At 38.5% G+C, this 23,918-nt stretch overlaps 1 protein-coding gene across 2 annotated transcripts in view; it reads left to right on the forward strand.

Annotated features, from left to right (window-relative positions):
- TAF4B (TATA-box binding protein associated factor 4b) overlaps positions 1 to 12,186 on the forward strand; it is a gene marked incomplete at its 3' end in the record, with an annotated part of 103,735 nt that extends 91,549 nt beyond the window's left edge. For both annotated transcript variants that reach the window (XM_084252309.1, XM_084252310.1), the window contains exon 15: positions 12,022 to 12,186. In XM_084252309.1, the coding sequence (XP_084108435.1) occupies positions 12,022 to 12,186 (165 nt within the window). The remainder of the gene's footprint in view (positions 1 to 12,021) is intronic.
- Positions 12,187 to 23,918: the final 11,732 nt, after the last annotated feature.

Consider the following 23,918-nt stretch of genomic DNA (forward strand, 5'->3'; position numbering starts at 1 on the left):
CTACTTTAAAGATGACAGAAGAAAACTGAATGGAACTAACCCCTTGGAAATTTAAAGTATGACAGTAGAAAATGAGCAATGACAGAGGGTTTGAAGTTAAAACTCAGGACAGATCCAAGAACGTTTTTGGGGAAAAGAAAAAAAAAGGCAACTGGTGTGGTGAATTTTTGTATTGTGTCAAATTAAGATGAACTTTGTTTTCCAGAATTTCTTTTTTATGCATTTAGGTCCGGGTTAGCATGGGTCATGGGGCATTTTGATATTGAAAGGTGGAAGCAGAGCTGCAGCCATATTCTTATTTAGCAGGTCAGTGTAAGGGCAGAAACATTGTTGTCACAGGGAGCAGCAGGACTCCTCAGCTTCACCCCGATCCTCTCTTTTGGCTTCTCCAAACCTCCACCAGACCCAGCATCAGACTCAGAGAAAACAGCTAAACAGAAACTATTTGACGAGATGTACATACACAATGCCATGTCTTGTAATAAATGCCATATTATATATCATAGTGTTCTCTGATGAAATGTTCATACAGGTTTTTAAGTAGCTGTAGAGGAGCAGCAGCCTTAATGGTGAATTCTTGAATTAGTTCTGGATTTTTCAGAAGTGGTTTTCTGGTATAATTAGATTTGATGGCACTAATGACCCTGTTTTAGTGGCAAAGACAAAACTGGTTATCCATAGCATGCAGAGGCAAAAATACTTAATCACATAGTGAATCCTCACATTAGTGTTCTGTTCCATCTCTGTAATGTGAGCTTATCATACTCAGAATTTTTATTTTCATCAAAACTTTATTGTAGAAAATAGAAGATGAAATAGAGATTTTTACATTCTGTCACATTTTTATAAAATTCAGTTTTTGTAACCTACTATTTTACTTATGTAATCTGTACATCTTACCTATGTTGTTAACATTTTGTACTAATAAGCATTCTGTAATTTATCCATATCTCTTATTGGACATGTTTTAGCTTCAATTTGGTTTATTTTTTTGTCTTTTTGTTTTAAATTTTATATTTATTGAGGTAACAATGCTTTACAACATTGTGTTTAATTTGGAGGTATAGATTCATACTTCTTAATATGTATGTTACAGTACTATACCCCCCACCGTAATACCCATAATCCTCCACTATGATATCTTGGGTCTCCTTCCCCTTATGTTCTCTCCCTCCCCTTCTTGTAGCTTTATTTCTACTGTCAGATTTCTAGAGTTTGTTTTAGTTTTGACTTTTTGTTCTTTTGTGTAGTTTCTCTGCATTTTATATATGAGTGCAATCATCTGGTGTTTGTCTCCTTCTGATTTATTTTGCTTAACATCCCTCCAGTTCCATCCATGTTGTTGCAAATGTCAAGATTTTTATCTTTTTTATAGCTTAATAGTATTCCTTTGTGTGTGTATATACCACATTTTCTTAATTATTCATCTACCCTTGGGCACTTAGGTTGTTTCCATAACTTGGCTATTGTAAATAGTGCTGCAGTGAACATAGGAGCATATATATGTGCTCTTTCAAATTAGTGTGTTTGTATTGTTAGGGTATAGTGTCTGTTGTTTTGTTGGGTTGTATGAGTTAGTTGTAGATTGTGGAAAGCCCCTTGTCAGATGTATGATGTGCACATGTTTTCTCCACCTTAGTAGGGTGTCTTTGTTTTTATGATCGTTTCTTTTGCTGTGTAGAAACTTTTTAATTTGATGAGCCCCATTGGTTAATTTTTGCTTTTGTTTCTCTTGTTGGAGTTGAATTCCTAAGGACGTATTAAGTCTTTAATCCATTTTGAGTTAATTTTTGTATATGGTGTGAAATAGTGGTCTAATTTCATTCTTTTGCTGTGACTGTTCAATTTTCCCAATATCATTTGCTGAAGAGACTTTCTTTACTCCCTTGTATTTTCTTGACTTCTTTGTCATAAATTAATTGTCCATACACATGTGAACTAATTTCTGGGCTCTCAATTCTACATTGGTCAGTGTGTCTTTTTTTATTCCTTTACCAATTTATTTTGATTACCATAGCTTTGTAGAACAGTTTGAAGTCTGAATTGAATCGGAATGTAAATTGGTGTGGCCACTATGGAAAGTACTAGTAGGGAAGTTCCTTTCAAAACTGAGAAGAAAGGTACAATATAATCCAGCGTTTCTGCTTTTGGGAATTTATCCAAAGGAAACGAAAATGCTAACTCACAAAGATACATATAGCCCCATAGTGCACTGTAGTATCATTTATAATAGCAAAGGCATGGAAGCAACCTAAGTATTTATTAATATGTGAATGGATAAAGAAAATGTCACAAGAAATTCACTATCTCTCTCTCTCTCTCTCTCTCTCTCTCTCTCTCTCACACACACACACACACACACACACACACACACAACCATAAAAAAGAAAATCTTGCCATTTGTCCATTTGTGACAACACGGATGGATCTTGAGAGGATTATGCAAGGTCAGATAAACACATTATATGATCTCGTATGTGGAATCTAAACTTAAAAAGCAAGAAAATGCAACTGAACTCATAAACACAGAGGAAAAATTGGTGGTTGCCAGGGATTGATGGCTAGTGAAATAGGTCAAAGTGGTCAAAAGGTACAAATTTAGAACTATAAAATTAGTCTCAGGCATGTAATACACCAGCATAGTGACTATAGTTAATAATACTGCATTGTATATTTGAAACTTGCTAAGAGAGTAGATCTTAAAAATCCTCATCACAAGAAAAAATTTTTACTTGTGGTGATGGAAGTTAGCTAGACTTATTGTTAACATTGCATGCTATACACATATATGTGTATAATATATACAAATATCAAATCATTATGTTGTGCACCTGAATCTAACATAATGTTATATATCAATTATTTTTCAGTAAAAAATAAAATGTATAATTTAGTAGATTTTAATATATTCAAATTATTATGTAACCATCACCATTACTGAATCCCAGAACATTTATATCACTCCAAAAAGACTCTGTAACATTAGCAGTTCCTCCCCTAGCCCCATAGCGATCACTAATCTGTTTGCTGTCTCTGTGGATTTGCATATTCTGGGCATTCATATACGTGGAATTGTGCAATATGTAGGCTTTTGTCTCTGACTACTGTGACTTAGAATATGGTTTTCAAGGTCCTTCTGTATTGTAGCATATATTCCCATTTATTGTTGAATAATATTTCATTGTATGGCTATATCACTTTTTGTTTATCCATCAGCTTATGGACAATTGATTATATTTTTGGCTATTAGGAATAATATTTTGGCTTTATAAACAAGATTTCCCACATATATTTTAATTTCTCTTAGATATACCCCTAGGGTTAGAATTACCAGGTTATAAGGCAATTCTCTTTGACTTTTTGAGGATCTGCCAAACTGTTTTTCATAGCAGCTGCACCATTTTACATTCCTACCCGCAATGCATGAGGGTTCCAGTTTCTATCATTGCCAATATTTGTTAATTGTCTATCTCTCTCTTTTTTTTTTTTTTAAATAATCCTAGTGGGTATGAAGTGATATCTCATTGTGGTTTTGTTTTGCATTCCCCTAATGATATTGAGAATTTTTTTCACCTTTTTATTAGTTACTTGTATATCTACTTTGTAGAAATGAAGTCTAATTTATCTGTTTTTTTCTTTGGTTGCTTCTGCTTTAGGGGTCTTATCTAAGAAATCATTGCCTAATCCAGTGTCACAAGGATTTATACCTGTTTTCTTCAGAGTTTCATAATTTTAGGTCTTACATTCCTTTGCTCCTTTTTGAGGCCACTTCTGTGTACAATATGAAATAGGGGGTCCAAATTCATTCTTTTGTTTATAGTTATCCAGTTGTACTGACACAATATTTTGAAAATGCTAATCTTTCCCCATTGGATTGGCTTGATACCTTTGTAAAAAATAAATTAATTGTAGATGTATGAATTTATTTCTGAGTTCTCAATTCTATTCTGTCAATCTGTATGCCTATTCTTATGACAGTTCCACAATGTCTTGATTACTGTAACTTTCCAGCAACTTTTGAAATCAGAAAAATGTGTCTTCCAACTTGCTTCTTCCTTTTAAAAATTGTTTTGACTATTTTGGGTCCCTTACATTTTCATATGTATTTTAGGATCAGCTAGGATTTTGATAAGGATTGCATTGTATGTATAGGTTGATTTGAGCAGTATTGTCATCTGAACAATATTATGTATTCCAGTTCATGAACATATATTGTCTTTCCTTTAGTGTTTTTAAATTTTGTTCAATAATATTTTGTGTTTTCAGTGTACAAATCTTAACACTTTTTTGTTAAATTTATTACTAAGTATTTTATTCTCTTTGATGCTCTTGTAAATGGCATTGGCTTTTTAATTTTGTTTTTGGATTGCTCATTGCTAATGTATAAGCTGATTTTACCGATGGCTTTTGTATGAAATCTTGGTGAGCTTGTTTCTTAGCTCTAATAGTTTTTGGTGAATTCCTTAGGATTTTCTACCTATACAAGATGATGTTCTCTACAAATAATCGAATTTGCATCTAGTTTGGTATTTTTTATTTGTTCTCTCTGTGTTTTGTTTCTCTGTTCTTCATCTTTTAAATTAATCAAGTAGTATTTTAGCATTTCATTCTTTATATCTTCTGTTGGCTTTTAACATTATTATTTTATTAAATGGTTGCTCTATGTATCCACTCAGAGGTACAGTATGAATTCCTTAACTGATTGCACTAAACTTTGAACACATGTAATAAAACTTTTTAACCATGTAATTCATATTCATAAATCCATTCCAATCTTTGTGCTGTTATTATCACCTATTTTACTTCTATACATGTTCTAACTTCCATAGTACATTTCTCATTCCTTTAAAGAACTTATTTATGATCACAGTATATCTGAGGAGGGGGAATAGAGAGGTGGGAAATATGAAAGTAATATGGCAATAAAACTCAGCTGTAAAAACAAAACAAATAATGAAAATAAAGTGGATACATATTTACCATTTCTCCTGCTTTCATTTTCCCTATAAATTCATACTTATTTCTAGTATCATTCCATTAGTCTGTATTGAACTCTAGAATAACCAGAGTTTTAAACAAAGCTGCTATTAATACATTTAAATACATTAGTGAATCTACTTTTAATTGTGAGGCACAGCAACTCCTACTGATATTGTAGTTAAAAACAAAAACAGTTATATAAGGATAAAATCCAAGCTGATTCTGAAAAACAAAGGATGTCTCTGTCATTGCTTTGAAGAAATTTTCATGAAAAAATAGATAAAACCTATCTCTGAATATAGTTTGAGTCTTTGGATGACTTTGTATCTTAATTAAATATTAAAAAGAATAATTATAGCATAAAGAGGAAAGTGGTGATGTGGGTTTTTCAAACTTGTCATCAAGTTTCTTTTCATATTTGACTATTTGGTTATTTGCTATTCTGTGTTGCATTACTTGGTGGGCATAAGTACTTTGTCACTGTGCAAGTGGCAGAAAAGAGTCTTTTGAGCAAATTCCATTTGTTGGGGATGGGTAGGTGAGATAAGCTGCTGGAGAGCTAGGTAATACTTAGGAACAGGCCATCAAAGGATTTTACATTTTTCTCCCAGATTTCCTTGACTTAAAGCTAATTATGACAGCCAGAGCTTAATTTAAAAGATCCAAAGGGCATAATGTGGCTTATTTTCATTGTTCACTCATGTAAGTGATATTATTGGTGACACAAGGCACATAATCACACTGTTATCATTGACTGGATACCAGGTAGGTACCAAACACTATATAAAATATTCACAGGTGCAAAATAATTCCTACTAGTGAGTGATAGTTGAATTGCATTGAATGCATGTAATGATAAAGTTAAAACACAGAATTCTACTACAGTACACAGAAGTTGTGCCTAGTCTAGATCTGGGGTGAGTTTAGTTTCATAACACTGGCAAAACATGCTACCTGAGTTGAGTGTTAAAGAACTTCAGGGATGTGATACATTGAGAAAGGAATTCCAGGAAGACAGAATGTTGCATGCAATTAAATGTCTGAAGCTTGGAGACATCATTGAAAACTGAACAATGAGGCCTGGAATATTAAAAAGTATTCTGTTGGAAATAAAGATGGAGATGGATCATTAACACAGGACAACAAATATTTTTATAGCTCTCAAATACAGAACTAGAATTAGAACTCATCTCACCATCACATGTAAAAGCTGTCTATTTAGACTGTTGAAACCCAAGAACTTAAAAGTGACAAAATTCTAGACAGAAGTTAACTAACTCAAAAGGAGGAGCCTACCTGGTGGTTTCCTGAGCCTTCACGACAGCCTTCCTGAGTTTGATCTGACCTGAGTTTGATCTGGCCAAGGGAGCTAACCCACATGGCGCAGCAGACATCTCCTTTCTCGCTTGTGCTTTCCCTTAGCAGAGCATTTCCATAGATCTACTTGCTCTGTTCCCTACTGTCTCCGGTGAATCCTCTTAGCCCTCGCTCCTCTGGCCTACACACCAGTTCTTCTATGCAAAAATAAATAAAATTAAAATCTTACAATAAAGGAATAATTCTTAAAAATAAATAAGATAACTCAAAAGGAAAAAAGGAAGGTGATAAAAGAGAGAAATCTGTATTTCAAAAGTTCTGCTTGTTAACCAGCAGAGGGCAGTCAATCTCGAAGTTCAGTATATTCTGTTCCGTGCTCTCAAAGTCTAGAAGCAACTCAGGGATTTTTAATACAGTGTAGATTCTGTGTTCTTGTCACACTACATTCAGGCATTCAGGACCCTTATATTGAGCCTCTCTTGCAAGATATAGAAGACATTCTGTTTTTGTTCTAGAATTGGATCTTCATTTCACTTCCTGTCCCTATGTCCTGTCCTGGTTTCCTTCCTAAAGTTTAAAAGATTTGAGTCATCCTTTAACAGCTGCCTTGGTAACATGGGATAAGGATAAAATCCTGTAGAGAATCTCAGAAATGTAGTGAACTTTGCCTCTTGATTCCTTTCTAGTAAAAATGCCCTTTTATTTATTTATGCAAGTATGTATGTATATATGTGTTTATTTTTGGTTTGTGGTTAAGAATCAGAGACATATTTGTGTGTACAATCACATTTACCTTATAATCAAGGAATAGAATGAAAGAAGTTGATGTTAGCATCTATAGACAGTATTGATAACCTTAACTGGTTCTTCAATAGAAGCAAGCTCTCCATTATTTGATTTGAGGAGCCTGTGGAAAACTTTCTCTCCTGGGATATATCTTTCATCATGCCAAATACTGAAATATCCATTAGTGTACTCTAAAATTTAAAATTTTCACTGATTCAGACAAGGCTAGTGTGGCAGGACAAATTATACCTCTTTAAATTAACTAGGATTTTAAAGAAAATAGGACATGGACAGGACTATTTTAACTAGTTTTAGGGAGGGGATAGAAGGAAAGATCTGGAACTACAATTATACTTTTTCTTATAAACCTTAAGTGCTTCATAATTGACTAATGAATTGGTTTATTATAATAAGGGCCATTTGTAGAGTACATACTAAATTTATTCTCGTTTAATTCTCAAGCCAACCCTACGAAGTAATTACGGTTACTATCCCTATTTTGCAGATTCAGAAACTGAAACACAGAGAAGTTAAGTAATTTGTCTGAGATTGCTTATAGAGGAGACAACCAGTGTTCAAACCTGGTTGTCTTATTTGTATATTAAGCTGCCTGGTGTGTAGTTCTTTGCCAATAATAAGTGCCTGGTAACCCAGATGACTTTTGAATTAACATGTGGACTAGCTAGGAGCTCAGTTGCCTTGGAAGGTAGCTTTTGGAAACTGAGGCCCATATAAAGTCACTGAGAACCTCAGCAGTACTCATGAAGCACCTGAGCTCATTAAGATGTTATTTTTGCTTATTACTTTTAGCGGTAGTATAACGAAATATGGAAAAAGTAGTAGAAAAGCTTTTAAAGTTTTTACTTCACAGCACCTGCTCTATAGAGGGAATAAAATTTTGAATTGGTTCTTCTAATTACTTGGTTTCATACTTAAAATGGTGTTATTTCTCTGAAGTTGACAACTGGCCATGTTCTGTATTTTTTTATTAAACAAATTAATGAAGGCTAACTTAATTGACCTGGCAGTGTTAGGGTATGTTACCATTTAGTGTGATTACACTTCAAGAACATCTATTAAATTCTTTCATCTTTCATCTTCATGAACTTCACTCCATTTTTACCCTATTTTCATCCAAGTCAAGAATCCAGATAAAGAAAAATACTCGTGTAGAAAGTCAGTTAAGAAAACTCTCCATTTTAGAAACAAGTACTTCATTATCTCGAGTTTTTTTCTTTCTTACAAACTCTGGTCTCTTTACTCTTTCAGTGTTCTTTGATATTGACAGTGACAGTGTAGTACTATCAGAAATCAGTCTGAAATAACTTTGGGTAAAGACCTGGTGGGGTGGAAGAAAATTAAACTAGTGGTAAAAAGGCAGGTTTGAATTTTTTTAGGATATAGTTACCTGTGCACACTCTATCCTCTCTGCTGTGGGTAACTGAGAAGTAGCTGATTCTTGCTGTCCATTGTGAAACTGACACGTCAGATTGTGGATGTTCTCGAATCATAAACAGAAATGAAAATGCTGTATATTTGTATCCAGGTTCAAGAATGATTGACTTTCCAAGTCAGTCACTATTTGGCAGAAGAGAATGCTATCACCTTCATAAAGTTGTGAATTATAAAAGACATTCTGTTGGGTTACTGAATGTCCCTTGGGGTTTGTTTCATTTATAACATTGCCTCAGGCCTTCTGCCACATCCTGTTGGAATGACCTCATTTTCAACCCTGTGCTGGCAGCTGTAGTTTGACTCTTTCCCCTGGATCCTCCAAGCTTGTCACATGACACACATGAACTGTGACCCTCTTGTTCCTTACCCAGATGACTAAGTTTCTTTAATTTTTTTTCCTGCTTAACAATTTTACCTTCCTCATTTTCCCTCTTTGCGCTCCTTTTTATTTTTATTTCCTACCTCGACGAGACTTTGCAATTTTTTTTCCTGAAGATTCAGAAAAGTACTCATAATGTTAATCGACCAAATTTTCACAGCACAAGCACATCAGTGTAGACAGTGCTAAGATCAAGAAAGAGAATATCACCAGAACCCCAGAAAACATTTCCTATTCCCTCCTAGTCATTACTTCTCTTCTGCAAGAACTACATCTTCTATAGCTTTGCCTATTTCTGAACTTCATATAAAATGGAATCAACTTGTATGTATTCCTTGCACCTGGATTCTTTCATTTAACATTTTTGTGATATTCATCCATGTTACTCAGTTTATATCTTTGTGGTATTCCATTTCTATGAATACTCTGCAATTTATTCTAGATTTTGAGGTTACATTTTTGCCCCTCCGTATGTGTACTTACCCTCCACCAAACTACCATGTCATTACACCATCTGCTTACCTCCTCCCTAGCCAATTCATTATTTCACTAAGTCCAAAATTTATTCCTTCTATATATTCCTACCTGTGTGTGTTTTTGGTTATTTATATTCCACAGATGAGTGAAACCATCCAATTTATGTCTTTTACTTTCTAACTTATTTCACCTCATGGTCCATCTATTTTGTCCCAAAAGCCATTATTTCATCTTTTTAACAGCTGTGTAATATTCCATTGAATGTATGTTCCTAACCTCTTTCTCTATTCGTCCATTGAAGTGCACTTAGGTTGGTTCCATGACTTGGCAGTTGTGAACAGTGCTGTGTACATAGATGTACATAAATCATTTCATATTAGAGTTTTCATATTTTTAGGATAAATACCTAATGCAGGTATGTCTGTATCATACAGAATTTCTGTTCTTTATTTTAAGAAAACGCTACTGTTATCCAGAGGCTGTACCAACTTGCATTGCTATCAACAGTAGATAAGAGTTCCTTTTTCACTACAACCTTACCAACATTTGTTGTTTCCTTTTTTTTTTTTTTCTTTTTTTTGTACAGTAGGCCAGAGGTATGGGAGGTACAAGGATTCACAGAGACAGAGTGGGGAGCAGAACAGGCAGATTTACTGAAATACACTGCTGAGGGGAGCAGCAGGTGAGACAGGAGAGGTCTGCTGCACCATATGTGGTTTAGCTCCCTGGTCCTCTTACCGGAGACCGAACTCAGGCGATAGCAGGTGACAATGCTGAGACTTTACCCCTTGGCCACAAAGGAGACCCTGACTTGTTTTGACCATGGCGTTTGGAGAACATAAAGGATTTCCCTCCCCTCCATCAAAATAACCAAAAAATATAGACGGAATAATTAAAAATTGACAGTGATAAGAGAATAGTAACTAAAAGGTTTGCTTCCCAAGTTAGGTAAATATCTTCTCATTTAAGTCTTTTAGATGGAGGAAAAGGATTGCCAGTTCTGATGAGATGTTCATGAAACAAAAATAATGTGATTTTAAAAACATGAAAGAATAAATTATTTCATTTTTCCAAAAATTTCCTTTGAGATTCTCTATCATTTATTTTCTTTTTAAAAATAGGTGTATAGAGATACTGATATTCAGAAAACTAAATACAGCAGTTTTGGGTTCATTTTTTGAATGATATTTAGAACTCACATTGATCTCTTTTGAGACAGTACATTCAGCTCAGGAACTATTGTGGATAATTTGTGTTTTCCTATGTTCACTTCCAAACCCTAGAGGACACAGAAATAATAATCTCTATCATCAGAAAGCATATGATCTGGTGGGTATGTAGTGGTGATGGTGGCATATACAAATTACTATCATAATTTCCACAGTGAGAATTCTTTGCAGGGAGCACAAGGGCAAATAAACTCATTTATTATGGGTCTTAAAAGATGAATAGATTGGCCAAGAATGACCTTTTGCTAATCTGCCTATTGGGTAAAGTTAAGATGCTTTGTAAGGAACAAGGGGAAGTAAGGCTGGAGAGAAGCGAGGTGATTTGGTAAATAATACAGCATAGTGACTAAAAATACTCACTGAGTCCCAGCTCAGTTTTGTTGTATAACCTTGAGCAGGTCACTTTATCTAAGTTCAGTTTCTTCATTTGGTAAATGGGAACAGCACCCATATATCTTCTGATGATGTTGTATGAAAAGGAAGAGATAGTATGTAAAGAGCACGTAACATAGCTCTCAAAAGCTAACAGGTGGGCCTCCCCAGTGGCGCAGCGGTTGAGCGCTGGGTTGCAAAGCTGCCCGCAGCCTCTGCAGTGCTGGTTCAATCCCCAGCTGCTCCTGGCCACCGGAGGAGGGTCCCCCATGGTGTGCAGACCTCTCCTGCCACCTGCTGCTCCCCTCAGCAGTGTACTTTGGTTCTTCTGCCTGTGCTGCTCCCCACTCTGGCTCTGGTGAATTCTCTCACCCTCCCATGCTTCTGACTGTACCCAGTGCTTGTATAAATAAATAAATAAATAAATCTTAAAAAAAAAAAAAGCTAACAGGTGCTCAAGTAGCTAGCTACCCTGAACAGCCGCGAGCCATTGAAGATTTTTGAGCCATGAGTGGTTGGATCTGAACCTATCTAAGGCTTTTAATTTTTATAATTAACATAACAGAAGGCTATATAGATTTTTTTTTAGGCTATATAGATTTAAAGTGTACAGTTTGAGAGGTTTTTTTTTCCCCCCAGTATACAAACGCCTATGAAATTACAACCACAAAGTATAGACCACATCCATCTCTGCCAAAAGTTTTATGTAAGACCTTTAAAGAAGAAAGTCTGGCCTATAGTATGCAACCAAAATGGAGTGTAGAGCCTGAAAGTAGAGAAATAAAAGCTTTGGCTATGGTCAGGTGAGAGAGAAAGAATGGTTGAGGTCAAAAACTAAAAGCGTTGTGGCTGTTGGCTTCCCCAAAGAGACTATGCTGTGGGGGAACAGGGTTGACCTTCGTCTTTATATCATCTCTGGTACCTGACCCAGAGACCAGAGGCTTGGGAGCTATTACATACTAACCTGACAGGTTTTCCCCTGATAGAAGAATGCCTGTTTTAAACTTCTCCCTTTATTCTGTTTAGGGCTTAAAAGATAACCTCGCTTCTGGAACAGCCAGCCTGCCAGCCGCCAAACAGTTGCTTCGTCCAAGAATCACAAGAATCTGCCTCAGGGACTTAATATTTTGCATGGAACAGGAAAGGGAGATGAAGTATTCACGAGCTCTATACCTTGCCCTTCTGAAGTGACCACTCCACTCTCCGTCCAGATCCTTGCTATTTACTGCCAAAGATGATGTGTAGAACAATCTTGCACTGTCCTGAAATTTCATTTTCTGGAAAATATTCATCATTATTGAAGACCGTTGTTTACAGTTATAAACTTTTACTGATTCTTACCTATACAGCCCAATGGGTTATTAATAACTGGAATTCAGCTTTGACTTCTGGAAATTGGTTATGAAATACATTTCACACAGAAGTAGGCATCTGCCTACCTTGCATTTAATTATACCAAGTTAAAGCCCTAGGTGTTAACTACCTGCTTCATTTGCCAAACTGTTAATAGGTGCGCTATCTTTCACCAGTACAGCCTGCATTGAGATGCAGGAGAAAGACGAGATCACCCCTTCCAAAGGAATATGTATTTCATCCTTTACTGAAACCGCCTCAAAACATTAGGTTTTCTGGGCTGGAATCAAAAGTTGCTTAGCTAATTATAACACGCCTCAACCTAGGACCTATTTTGACAGTGATTGACTGAGTCCTAGTGCTGTCAAAAATGGTACAAATAGAGATATTCTGTGTCTAGGTTGCTGTTCTCTGATTCATATTCCTATCTAGGTCTTCTGATACCAAGTAACGGGGCATGGGAGACCTTAAAATTGAAGCTGCTGATATATCTCATTGAAAAATGGAAAGGGTGAGAGTATTGGAAGCAACGATAGGGCATTGTGTTCAGATTGATAAAAGGAAAATGAAAATGGAATCATAAAGCAGGCAGTGTGCTGCCTGTCCCCAGGGGGGTGATGGTGGAATTGGAACTCCAGAGCAACTGGTACATGCTTTGTTGACAGGAAGAGGTAACAGCTCACCCAAAAAGGAGAATGTATCAAACATTTTCATATTACAGTATTTCAAAAGGAAGAAGCTTTTGTTTGTTTTGTGTATTGTTTTAAATATAAAGAAGCATAGTTTTGTAAAAAAAAATTTTAGTTACTCTTAAGTTTTAAGCATCTTGTTGCATCTAAAAAATCCTAATTAATGATTAAACATTTTTAACAATAGGGAACCCATTTTGGATTCATACTCAAAAGGTAATGTCAGCATCTCACTCTTGGAGATCTTGGTTCTAAATATACTATGAGAAGCATGTTATTTATTTATATATATATATCTATATCTATATATATATACGCACACATATCTGAGAAGGAAGTTTTTGCAAAGCAAAACCTTTTTTTTTTTTTTTAATTCCACCTGTGAGGCATGTATCTGATAAAAATAATAGCTGTAGTTAGAAACATACAGAAAGAATGAGTGACTACTCCAAGGTTTTAAAAAACAGGAAAGCTATGCTTCTTAAAATTCAGGGGTAAAAATATACCTCAAGTATGTTACTCTTCATCCTGTTCTTTCCACTGGGACTGTTATGGCCATGTTCTATACTAGAGTAAATTTTAAATTGGCCACATTTTTTTTTTGTTTCAGCAAATTATGTAAAATGTTATATGTTTAAAAAGTGCATATGTTTAAAAAGTGTATATGTTTAAAAAGTGCTTTAAGAAGAGCTGTATACCTAAAGTTGTTTTTGTATATTTAAATGCTTAGCTTTATTTTTTTTGTAAAGTGCAGCATACTCCCATATTTGTGTATGATCTTATTGATCAGATGTTTAAAATTATTTCAAATACTTCATTAAAATAATTATTTTATTATAAGAATGCTTTGCTCAGTTATTGACTTTGAAAACTAATTAACATTTTACCAAATTACCTTTAGTAGTCAGCCCCTGAACCTGGGTGCTCAGGGGATCTCTCATGCGTCTGATTGTCTTATAGCATCAGTATTTGGGTTCTAGAACCTCACTTCAGATCAAGTTAGAATATCACTTTCTTGGTAATAGTTATAAATTTGCATACTATTTGACCCACAGAGAAGCTAAGCATATTCATTACAAAAGCTATTCTTGGCCTATAAAGGTTTTCTTACTCTGGTATTTTTTTTTCAAAATTTATTTTCAATGTACGTTTTTAAACTGTATCATGAAGTATAGCTCACACACACATACACACACCCCAAATAGTGTAGCCAAGGTATTCTGCTCAGTTTGCAAAATGGTGGCCTTGGGGTAGATTTGATCTATAAATGCATTCTTTGTGACTCACACAGTGTTGCTTTAATTCACAAAAATATACTTTTCCACTTCTTTTAAAAATTAGAAGTTCTGGAATCATTGCCTTTATAAGACAGTCCACTGGAGCCAACTAGTGGCTGTCTACTTCAGATATGGTAGCGGGGCATAAGTTTACCTTCCCTTGTCTGATTATTTTAAGCACTGAAGATTGTGAGCCTCTGCCTTCAATATTTATCTTTGGTGATGAACAATGAAAGGGAAAAAATATCAGAAATTTTCCATTTACTTTTTAAAATAGCTTTTGAGGCATATTTTACAAAATTCACCCATTTCTTCCATTTACTTTTTTTTTTTAAAGATTATTTATGCACACAAGAGCTGGGGTGCAGGCCAGAGATGTGGAGGGTGAGAGGATTCACCAGAAACAAAGCAGGGAACAGAATAGGCAGACAGACTGATATACACTGCTGAGGGGAGCAGCAGGCGAGAGGAGAGGTCTGCTTCGCCATGTGGGTTGCTCCCTGACCGGTCGGGGATCGAACTCCTGCTGCAGAGGCTGCAGGTTACTTCATAGTGCTGTGCGTAACCCCTTGTGCCATCAGGGAGGCCCCTCTTCCATTTACTTTTAATGTGACTGCTTGACCTTTTAAAATGCTTCCTCCTAAAATCTTGTAAGATTCTTCCCTCTTAAAAAGAAGCAAATTTTATGTTGAACTTCATCTAGTTGAATGAACCAGTTTACAAAACTTCAACCTCAAGATTCAGTAATTCTGCAGCAAATAAAGTACATTGTGTCATGTTTATACATGACAACCACGAAGTTTCTTTGTTGTTTCTAGCATAATCTTTTCAGACACATTCCTATACCTTGATAAACTGACATGGCTAACTTTCTTAACATGAGGGCATGATTTATATCATATTTTTCTCTGACTTTTTAACTACTCATTAGGTTTCCATTTGCATTTTAGTTGTATTGCATTGGTGCATTAGCTTTTTCCATTGACGTTTCAGCAGTTGGAAAGAGTGGTCCTCTGTAGAATGTTTTTGTCACATTTTTTCTTTTGATAAACATTGAGAGTCTGCTGTACATGCAAGAAACTAAAAATATTCATTACTATATACTTGAACACTGATTTGGTGAAAGGAACAGAACAGATATGTAAAAGTAATTTTTTTAAGATTTATTTTTATTTATACATATAAGAACTGGGGGTGAGAGCATTCACCAGAGACAGAGTGAGTAGCAGAACAGGTGGATGTACTGAAACACTGCTGAGGAGAGCAGGCAAGACAGGCGAGGTCTGTGCCATGTGGGTTTGGCCTGTGAACTCATGCTGCAGTGATTGCTAATAGCTTCATAGTGCTGAGACTTAACCCTTTGCTCCACCAGGAAGGCCCCCAAGAAAGTCATTTTAAAACTTAGTCGGTAAACCACAATGAGAACAATTTTAATGGCAACTCTTGTCCTTTAAGAATGTCTGGTTGATGTCTAATGCTCTCATTGTCTAACATATAAAAGTAGATAGTTGTGTACTTCCCTTTATTTACACATGGCAGCTTACTGATCTTATTCTTTGCCATTTTTCACAAGCCCATTTTTCTTAATTCAATTTATACTGTGTTCCAGGCCGCACCAGATAATAGCCTCTGAAACTGGGAGTTGGTAGCAAGTTGTAAATCTAAGGTCACTGCAGGCAGTTCAGGTTTTTATCATATTTCTTCAGTGATAGAATATTAAAAAGATCCTAAATATTTTTTTAAAGAAAATGTATTTTGCCCATTGCGGTTTTAAGAAGTCATCCCTGTCTACTTATGGATTTACTCAATAACTAGATAAACAGTTGACAGAAGCTTGAGGAAAAGCCCTTAGAAGTCTACATATACTCTAGGGAGAATCCTGCAGGAAAGTCTATCAAATGCAGTCTATAAAGGTCAGAAGAAAACAAGCTTTGCCTCAGTGCATAGGAGCAATCCTCTACCACATCCTCAGATTTGTTTTCATGACAGTGTCTTCAGTTATTTCAAAGGAGAACTCAAATCTCAGGCCCCAAGAGTAAGTTCTACGCAGTTTTTTTGAAAACCTCAGAGGTGGGCCTCCCTGGTGGTGCAGGGGTTAAAGTCTCAGTGCTATCAAGCGATCAGCAGCCACTGTGGCATGAGTTCGATCCCCAGCCAGAGAGCTAACCCACGGGGTTCAGCAGACCTCCTGTCTTGCCCACTGCTCCCCTCAGCAGTGTATTTCAATAGATCTGCCTGTTCTGCTCCCACTCTGTCTCTGGTGAATCCTCTCACCTGCTTATACCCCAGTTCTTATATTTTCAAATAAATAAATCTTAAAAAAAAAAAGAGAGAGAACCTCGGAGGTAAGCATGGGGATAAGGACAGAAATATCAAATCAAGCAAAATGACAGGATGTGGCATTCTTTTATTTGGTGAAATCTTCTGAGGTTACCGCTGACACGAGCTGTTAAGGAACAGGCCAGGTTACAAAGATGAATGTAGAAAGAGGATGTCAATGTGTCTAATGTACCACATTTAGGTATAAATCCACCTAGAATGAAGTCTCTTAATTGCATCCTAACATAATTGATATTGCTGAGGCTATCTAAAAGTTATCTAGTCCAACAAGCCACCTAATAACCCTTCAGTATTCCTTCAACCTCCTCTACGAAAACTTCTGGTAGTGGGTACCTTACTACCTCATAGAAGTCATACTTAAACTATATTATTATGTCTATGTTCTCTCTTTGATTTGAAATCTGCCTTCTTAAAATTTAAAATTTGGGACTGACTTATTCTCCAAATTTCCTTAACAGCAACAATTTGTTGAGCACCGACTGATTAAGCATTCTCCTTGCCCCATTTGAATCTACCCTCATAGCAGCCTTATGTCAGAAAGTGGCCAAGACCTGCTCAATGAGACCATGTCTCTGACCTTCCCTATAGTTAAATGTGGCCATGTTCCTGAGGTCTGATCAATGACATGTAGAGAGAAATGATTGTAACATTTCAGGGCTGGCTTGTGACATCCAGCTGTGCATGATTTTCTTTGCTCTTTCCCTTTCCACAGAGACCTCAGAAGTCTAAGGTAAAGATGGCAGAGCCACAGATGGGAGGAGCCCTGGGTCCCTGAATCATAGCTTAGAACATAGCCTGCGAGGGCCTCCTTGGTGGTGCAGGCGGTTGAGCGCAGCACTGTGAAACTGTCCGCAGCCTCTGCAGCATAGGTTCGATCCCGGCTGGCCAGGGAGATACCCACATGGCAGCAGACCTCTCCTGTCTCACCAGCTGCTCCCCTCAGCAGTTTATTTCAGTAGATCTGCTTGTTCTGTTCTCCACTATGTCTCTGGTGAATCCTCTCACCCCCCTCCCCCGCAATCTGACCTGTACCCCGGTTCTTGTATACATAAATAAAATAAATAAATTTTAAAAAAAATAACATAGCCTGTGAATCAAGGACACTCATTTGAGACTATACATAAATGGGAAATAAACATTGATTGTGAAAATCACTAACACAATATGCCTGTTACAACTCTTAATATAGCTGCATTAACCATTCCAGGTGCGTACTGATATTATTATTTCTATTTTACTCATAAGATCACTGATATGTCAAGAGATTGGCAGAAGTCAGAGAGAAAATAGTAGAGTCGACATTTGAACCTAGATCTGTTCAATCCCAGAGCCTGTACTCTTGATCCCTACAATAAGCTGGGGTTTTGGTTTTTTTTGTTTTGGTTTTGATTGTTTTTTAGTACTTCGGAACTCATCTCTACTCTCTGTAATAGCACCTTTTTTTTTTTTTTAAAGATTTATTTTTATTTATTTATGCATACAAGAACTGGGATGTAGGCCAGAGGAACACGAGTGGAGAAGATTCACCAGAGACAGAGTGGGAAGCAATACAGGCAGATCTACTCAAATACACTGCTGAGAGGAGCAGCAGGCAAGACAGGAGAGGTCTGCTGTGGCATGTGGGTAGCTCCCTGGCTGGGGATGGAACTCATGTTGCAGTGGCTGATGATAGCTTAATAGTGCTGACACTTAACCCCTTGCGCCACCGGGGAGGCCCAGTGATAGCACTTGAACTGTCTAAAATTCACCATCCTGGGCCTCCCCTGGTGGCGCAGCCGTTGAGCGCTGGGCTGCAAAGCTGCCCGCAGCCTCTGCAGCGCAGATTCGATCTCTGGCTGCCGGATGAGGATCCCACATGGTGCACAGACCTCTCCTGCCGCCTCCTGCTCCCCTCCTCTCAGCAGTGTATTTCATCAGTCTGCCTGTTTTGTTCCCTGCTCTGGCTCTGGTGAATTCTCTAACCTTCCCGCACTTCTGACTGTACCCAGTGCTTGTATAAATAAATAAATAAATCTTTAAAATTAAAATAAAATTCACCATCCACTTTCTTCCTAACACTTGGTATTCTCTTCTCCTTACTGAAAGGACCAGTTCTTTTACTTCTCACAATGTAAATTCTAGATTCTCAGTATTTTAATTGTTCTCTTGGTAAAACCCACATTAACATATGGTGGTGACCATAACGTAGTATGTATACAGACATCGAAATACAATGGTGTATACCTAAAATTTATATAATGTTATAAGACAATGATACTTCAATAAAAATTACAAAAAATACATAAGTTAATAAAAGATCAGTTACTCTCAAAAATAAATAAAAATAAACCATGGTTCTCTGTGCTAAATGCAACACAGAGATGGGAGCAGGGAGGATTGTAGGTCCATCACTGCCGAGGTCAGAGTTCTTTGCTGCTGTTGGTGCAAAGTCAGACCGTGGTGGCAGAAGCCTGTGGTTACCTAAACACCCCAGTGTTTTCCAGTCTTGCTCTTCAGAGAGTGGCCATTGAATCAATAGCATTGGCATCACGGAAGCAATTGTTAAAGACACAGGTTCTCAAACACCACTTCAGACCAACTGAATCAGAACCTGCATCTTAGCAAGAAGCCCAGGTGAATCTTGTACTCACTCAAGGTTGAGAAGCACTTCTCTAACTGATCAATGGCCTTAGTGATCCCACAGGGAAAACATTCTATGCATCCTGTTATGCTTCCTTTTGTAGGTTTTGGCCTGCTATTCTAACCAGTCAAATTATTTACATCTTGACTCTCTCACTTATTGAGGATATTCCTGTTCAAGTTATTTACTTAACTATGCCATTTATTATCCCTTGCAGCTTACTACTAGCTTTTTTACCTCTGGTTTTGTTCTCCATTTAGTGCCTCCCTGTGTATTTTCATACCTGGGCACCATTCTCTGTGCCACATTCAAACCACCTAAGGGAGAGGAAGTGGTTGGCTCTATTAAATACTTTTCCTTTTAGATATTCATATCTTTTGGATGGTGATTTTGTGCTAAACTATGACAGGGGCAGCTGGCCCACCTATAGATGGCTACTCTGGAGCTGGTCCCCAACACAGATTACTCAGGCCAGCACAACAGCACCCATACCTGGTGTCTGCAGTGTTGTTGAGGCTTTAGCCAATCAATGTCCCTTGTGGCAATGAACCTGGACTTGTGAGTTTGACAGCCTGGCATCTGGGCATATGCTTGGGTTGCCTAGTAAAATAATTACCCCTAATCCCCAATGACAAAGTCTTAGCTTTGTCTCTTCCTTTCAGGCCTACAGTTTTCTTGCTTGTAAGTTGGATACATTTTAATTTACCCCACTATTTTGTTTCAACACATAGTACTGGGGCCTCCCTGGTGGCCTAGGGGTTAAGTCTCAGTGCTATCACCCCTACAGTCCGAGTTTGATCCCCGGCCAGGGAGCTAACCCACATGGCACAGCAGACCTCTCCTGTCTTTCCTGCTGCTCCTCTCAGCAGAGTATTTCAGTCAGTCCTCCTGTTCTGTTCCCCACTCTGTCTCTGGTGAATCCTCTCACCCCACCCCCACACCCCCCACCTCTGGTCTACTTCCCAGTTCTATGCAAAAATAAATAAAAATTTAAAAATCACTACATAGTACTGCTGTCTTATTTGTGGATTTCTTGTGTTCATTGGTTTTTCCATGCATCCAGCATATGCTGGGTATCTATAGTATACCAGGCACTGCCTTTCCTACAGTGAGATTCCAAGATGAAGACGCATGTCCTGCTTGAGGAGTTCGCCATGTAGCAGATTAGACATACAGGCAAGCAGGTGGTTGTAACACTAATGAGGGCTCAGAGAGAATTGAGGATGTAGGAGTCACAAGACCAGACCAGAGGTGGGGGTAGAAATGATTAGCATAGGGCTTCCTTGGTGGCACAAGGGGTTAAGACAGCACTATGAAGCTGTTGGCAGCCACTGCAGCATGAGTTCAATCCCTGGCCAGGGAGTTAACCCAGTTCTTGTATGAATAAATAATTCTTTTTTTTTTTAAAAAAAAGCAATGATTGGCATAGTTGTTAAACCAGCTATAGAAATGAAAAATCCTTAGTGCCAACTGCTGTAGCAAGTATCCCACTGCTACAGAAGTATTGATACAGACCAGAGTTGGGGATATGGAGATGGAAGGCCACTCTTCCACAAAAGAGTGAGCCCCTCCCCAAAGGAAGAACACTGTATCAGCACAATTCCTGCGGTGGCAAGAGGCATCTCTCCAGCTCACTGGATCTATGCAGGTGCCTTTCTTTTTCTCTCTCCTTTCCTAATGAACCTATCCTCTTACAATGTAATCTTCGCTTGCCTTTTTTTGTCTGTGCAAATGCCTTTGTCTCCCAGAAAAACTTGCCATTTGCTGCTGAAACAGGAACTCTGTGGAAACTTTCCTAGAAAGAAGATAAGGAATCAGTTCATTGGAACCAAAACCTCATCAAAACAACATCAGCACCACGTGGCAAGCGTGTAGGATAAACTACATGCTATGGGAGGTCTTTTGTTGTTTGCATCAACTTCCACTTCTCTCTATCTTTTCTTTCAGTTTCTTTTTCTTCTTGAAAAAAAAAATCAAAACACTAAGGGATAGAAACATCTTGATTTATTTTGTCAATGATCCATGGTATCTGAAAAACTCTCACCCCCATAAACAACAATGGGGGTGAGAAACCTGTCACCAAGTAACTGAGTGGGATGTACTGAGTGCTGTAACAGGGTGTCTAGACCCCATGGATAGAGAGAAGAAGGACCTATTCTGGAAGAACGGGGCTAGGGAACCTTTATACTGAGGCTAAGAATAGATAGGAGTTATCTAGGCTGAGGAAGAAGGTTGCCCAGGCTGGAGCATGTAAGATGGAAAGCGCAGATTGACAGCTTTTGTAAAACAAGTTAAGAAGTACAGTAGTTAACTAAACTGCATTGGTCGCATAGGTCATGTATCCCAAACTCCCTTGACACTGGAGTCATTTATTTATTTATTCATTTTAGATTTATTTATGCATACAAGAACTGGGGTATAGGCCAGAGGTGTGGGAGGTGAGAGGATTCACTAGAGACACAGAAGGGAACAGACCAGGCAGATAGACTGAAGTACACTGCTGAGGGGAGGAGCGGGTGAGTCAGGAAGGGTCTGCTGCGCCATGTGGGTAGCTCCATGGCCAGGGATCAAACTTGCACTGCAGAGGCTGCGGACAACTTCACAGTGCTGCTCTCAACTCCTTGCACCACCAGGGAGGCCCTGGGGTCCTTTAACTTATATTATGTTGGGCCTCCCTGGTGGCGCAAGGGGTTAAGTGAAGCAATCTGCAACTACTGCAGCACGAGTTCGATCCCCAGCCAAGGAGGTGACCCACATGGTGCAGCAGACCTCTCCTGACTCACCTGCTGCTCCCCTCAGCAGTGTATTTCAATCTATCTCTTCTGTTCCCCACTCTGTCTCTGGTGAATCCTCTCACCCCCTACACCTCTGGCGTGTACCCCAGTTCTTGTATGTATAAATAAATAAATCTTTTTTAAATAAATAAATAAATAAATAAAAATGAATTATGATATGTTGTTGGTACACCCACAGGCACTAATGAGAGGCAAGGTCTACTTGAATTTAAGTATGATAGAGCCTCAGTTTTCTCATAGTCTTCATTTTTGCTCACTGTGCGCGCACACACACACACACACACACACACACACACACACACCCCTCCATGCATGGCTTCAACCTTTCATATGTTGCAAAATAAATGATAAGACATCTTTTGGTGGCCCTGCCTGTCTGCTGGGCACCAACACTGAGAGAAGGTAGGTTATTGCAGTAGCCTAAGGCAGTAGTTGAAGGCCCCCCTCTGGAGGCCTGTTTTGTTAGGCTCTGGGGGTTCTTTCCAGAGCCTCTTCCACCCAGCCCCCACCTCCTCCTCCTCCTTAATGGGACTGGTCAGGTGGGAGAGGGTGGGATTATTATGGTTGTCCTCACACATGAGGTTGGTCCACTAAGGCTGCCCTTGCCTGGTGGTAACAAAAAAAAAAAGGAAAGCCCCTTCATGGCAACCTCACTTAGAGAAAACCATATCTGGTAGAGGCTTGAAGGCTGAAGGCAGACCTGTGGTTCCTGCTGGACTGAGGGGCTCAGTACCAGCAGAGGCCCCCACCCAGGCGCTAGGCACCTGGAACATTTCCTAGCTGCTTGCCAGATAGCTTGAGCCTGGGGGAGGAAGGGCCTACAGAAGCCAGAAACCATAATTAAGTAGGCACTTTGTCATCTTTTTTTAGCTCTTCTAGAATGTAGATTGTGGAAATCAGCAGGAGTCAAACCGGCTAGGCAGGGCTTGATGGTTATTTTTCTGACTGTTGGTGGCAGCACAGGCCACCTTTGAGTGACAGGCACGGTCCTCTAGACTTCCTGAGAGGGGGTAAGTGAATCCTCTGGGTGCAGAACACTTTCTTTTAAATTGCCTTCTGGAAGCCACAGTCAGCAGGTTAGCTTTGCCGTTTAAGGCACCAGCCCTGGTTAAGCATTTTCAAATAAGTTCTGTAGTACCAAGACTCCCCCTGGCTTCCTAGGAATCTGCCCAAGGGTCTCTCAGCAAAATGCAGCTCTCCTCTCCTCCTGCCTCTTCTCCCACTGGGAATGACTTCCTGGTCATTCCTCCCTCATGAGAATAAATAGTGTCCCTCATACTGGAAAACAGAGGAGAGAAGCTTGGTGATTTCCACTCTCCTCACCTTGTTTTTTTCTGGGAGCAGGGCCTCAGGCTCTGAAATCAAGATGAGTAAACCTGTTTTATTTCCAGACCCTTCTGTTTGTCACTTCTTCTACTCAGAAACCAACTGAAGGCTTAGTCATCAGCAATTGCCCCCCTAGATATTTTACTGGAGGAACTATTATAGCTTATAGCCAAGTCGTCTCCTCTCTCCACTGTAGCAAGGGGTTTGGGATAAAAACTCCCATCCAAACACCAGCATAGTGTGCTGATTGTGTCCATGGGAGTTATGTGAATTTATGAGTGAGATTAGTGTCTCTCCTTGGCCCATTGGGTGACCGGCACTGCAAAGGCTGAAAGGGAAGCCCAGGGTTAACGTTACCTGGGGAACGTTAGAGGCCTCCTAAATAGTGCTCTTGCTCCCCGGCTCACCACCGCAGATCATAGACCGCCTGGTTCAGAGAGGTAAGCTGGAGGTTAGAGGTATACATTTGTTCTCCATTAGTGTGCGACAGGAGACACATGGCTTGGGACGCCCTCTGGAAAGG

The sequence above is a fragment of the Talpa europaea genome (genome assembly GCF_964194135.1).
Source record: "Talpa europaea genome assembly, chromosome: 13".
In the NCBI taxonomy this organism is placed as follows: Eukaryota; Metazoa; Chordata; class Mammalia; order Eulipotyphla; family Talpidae; genus Talpa; species Talpa europaea.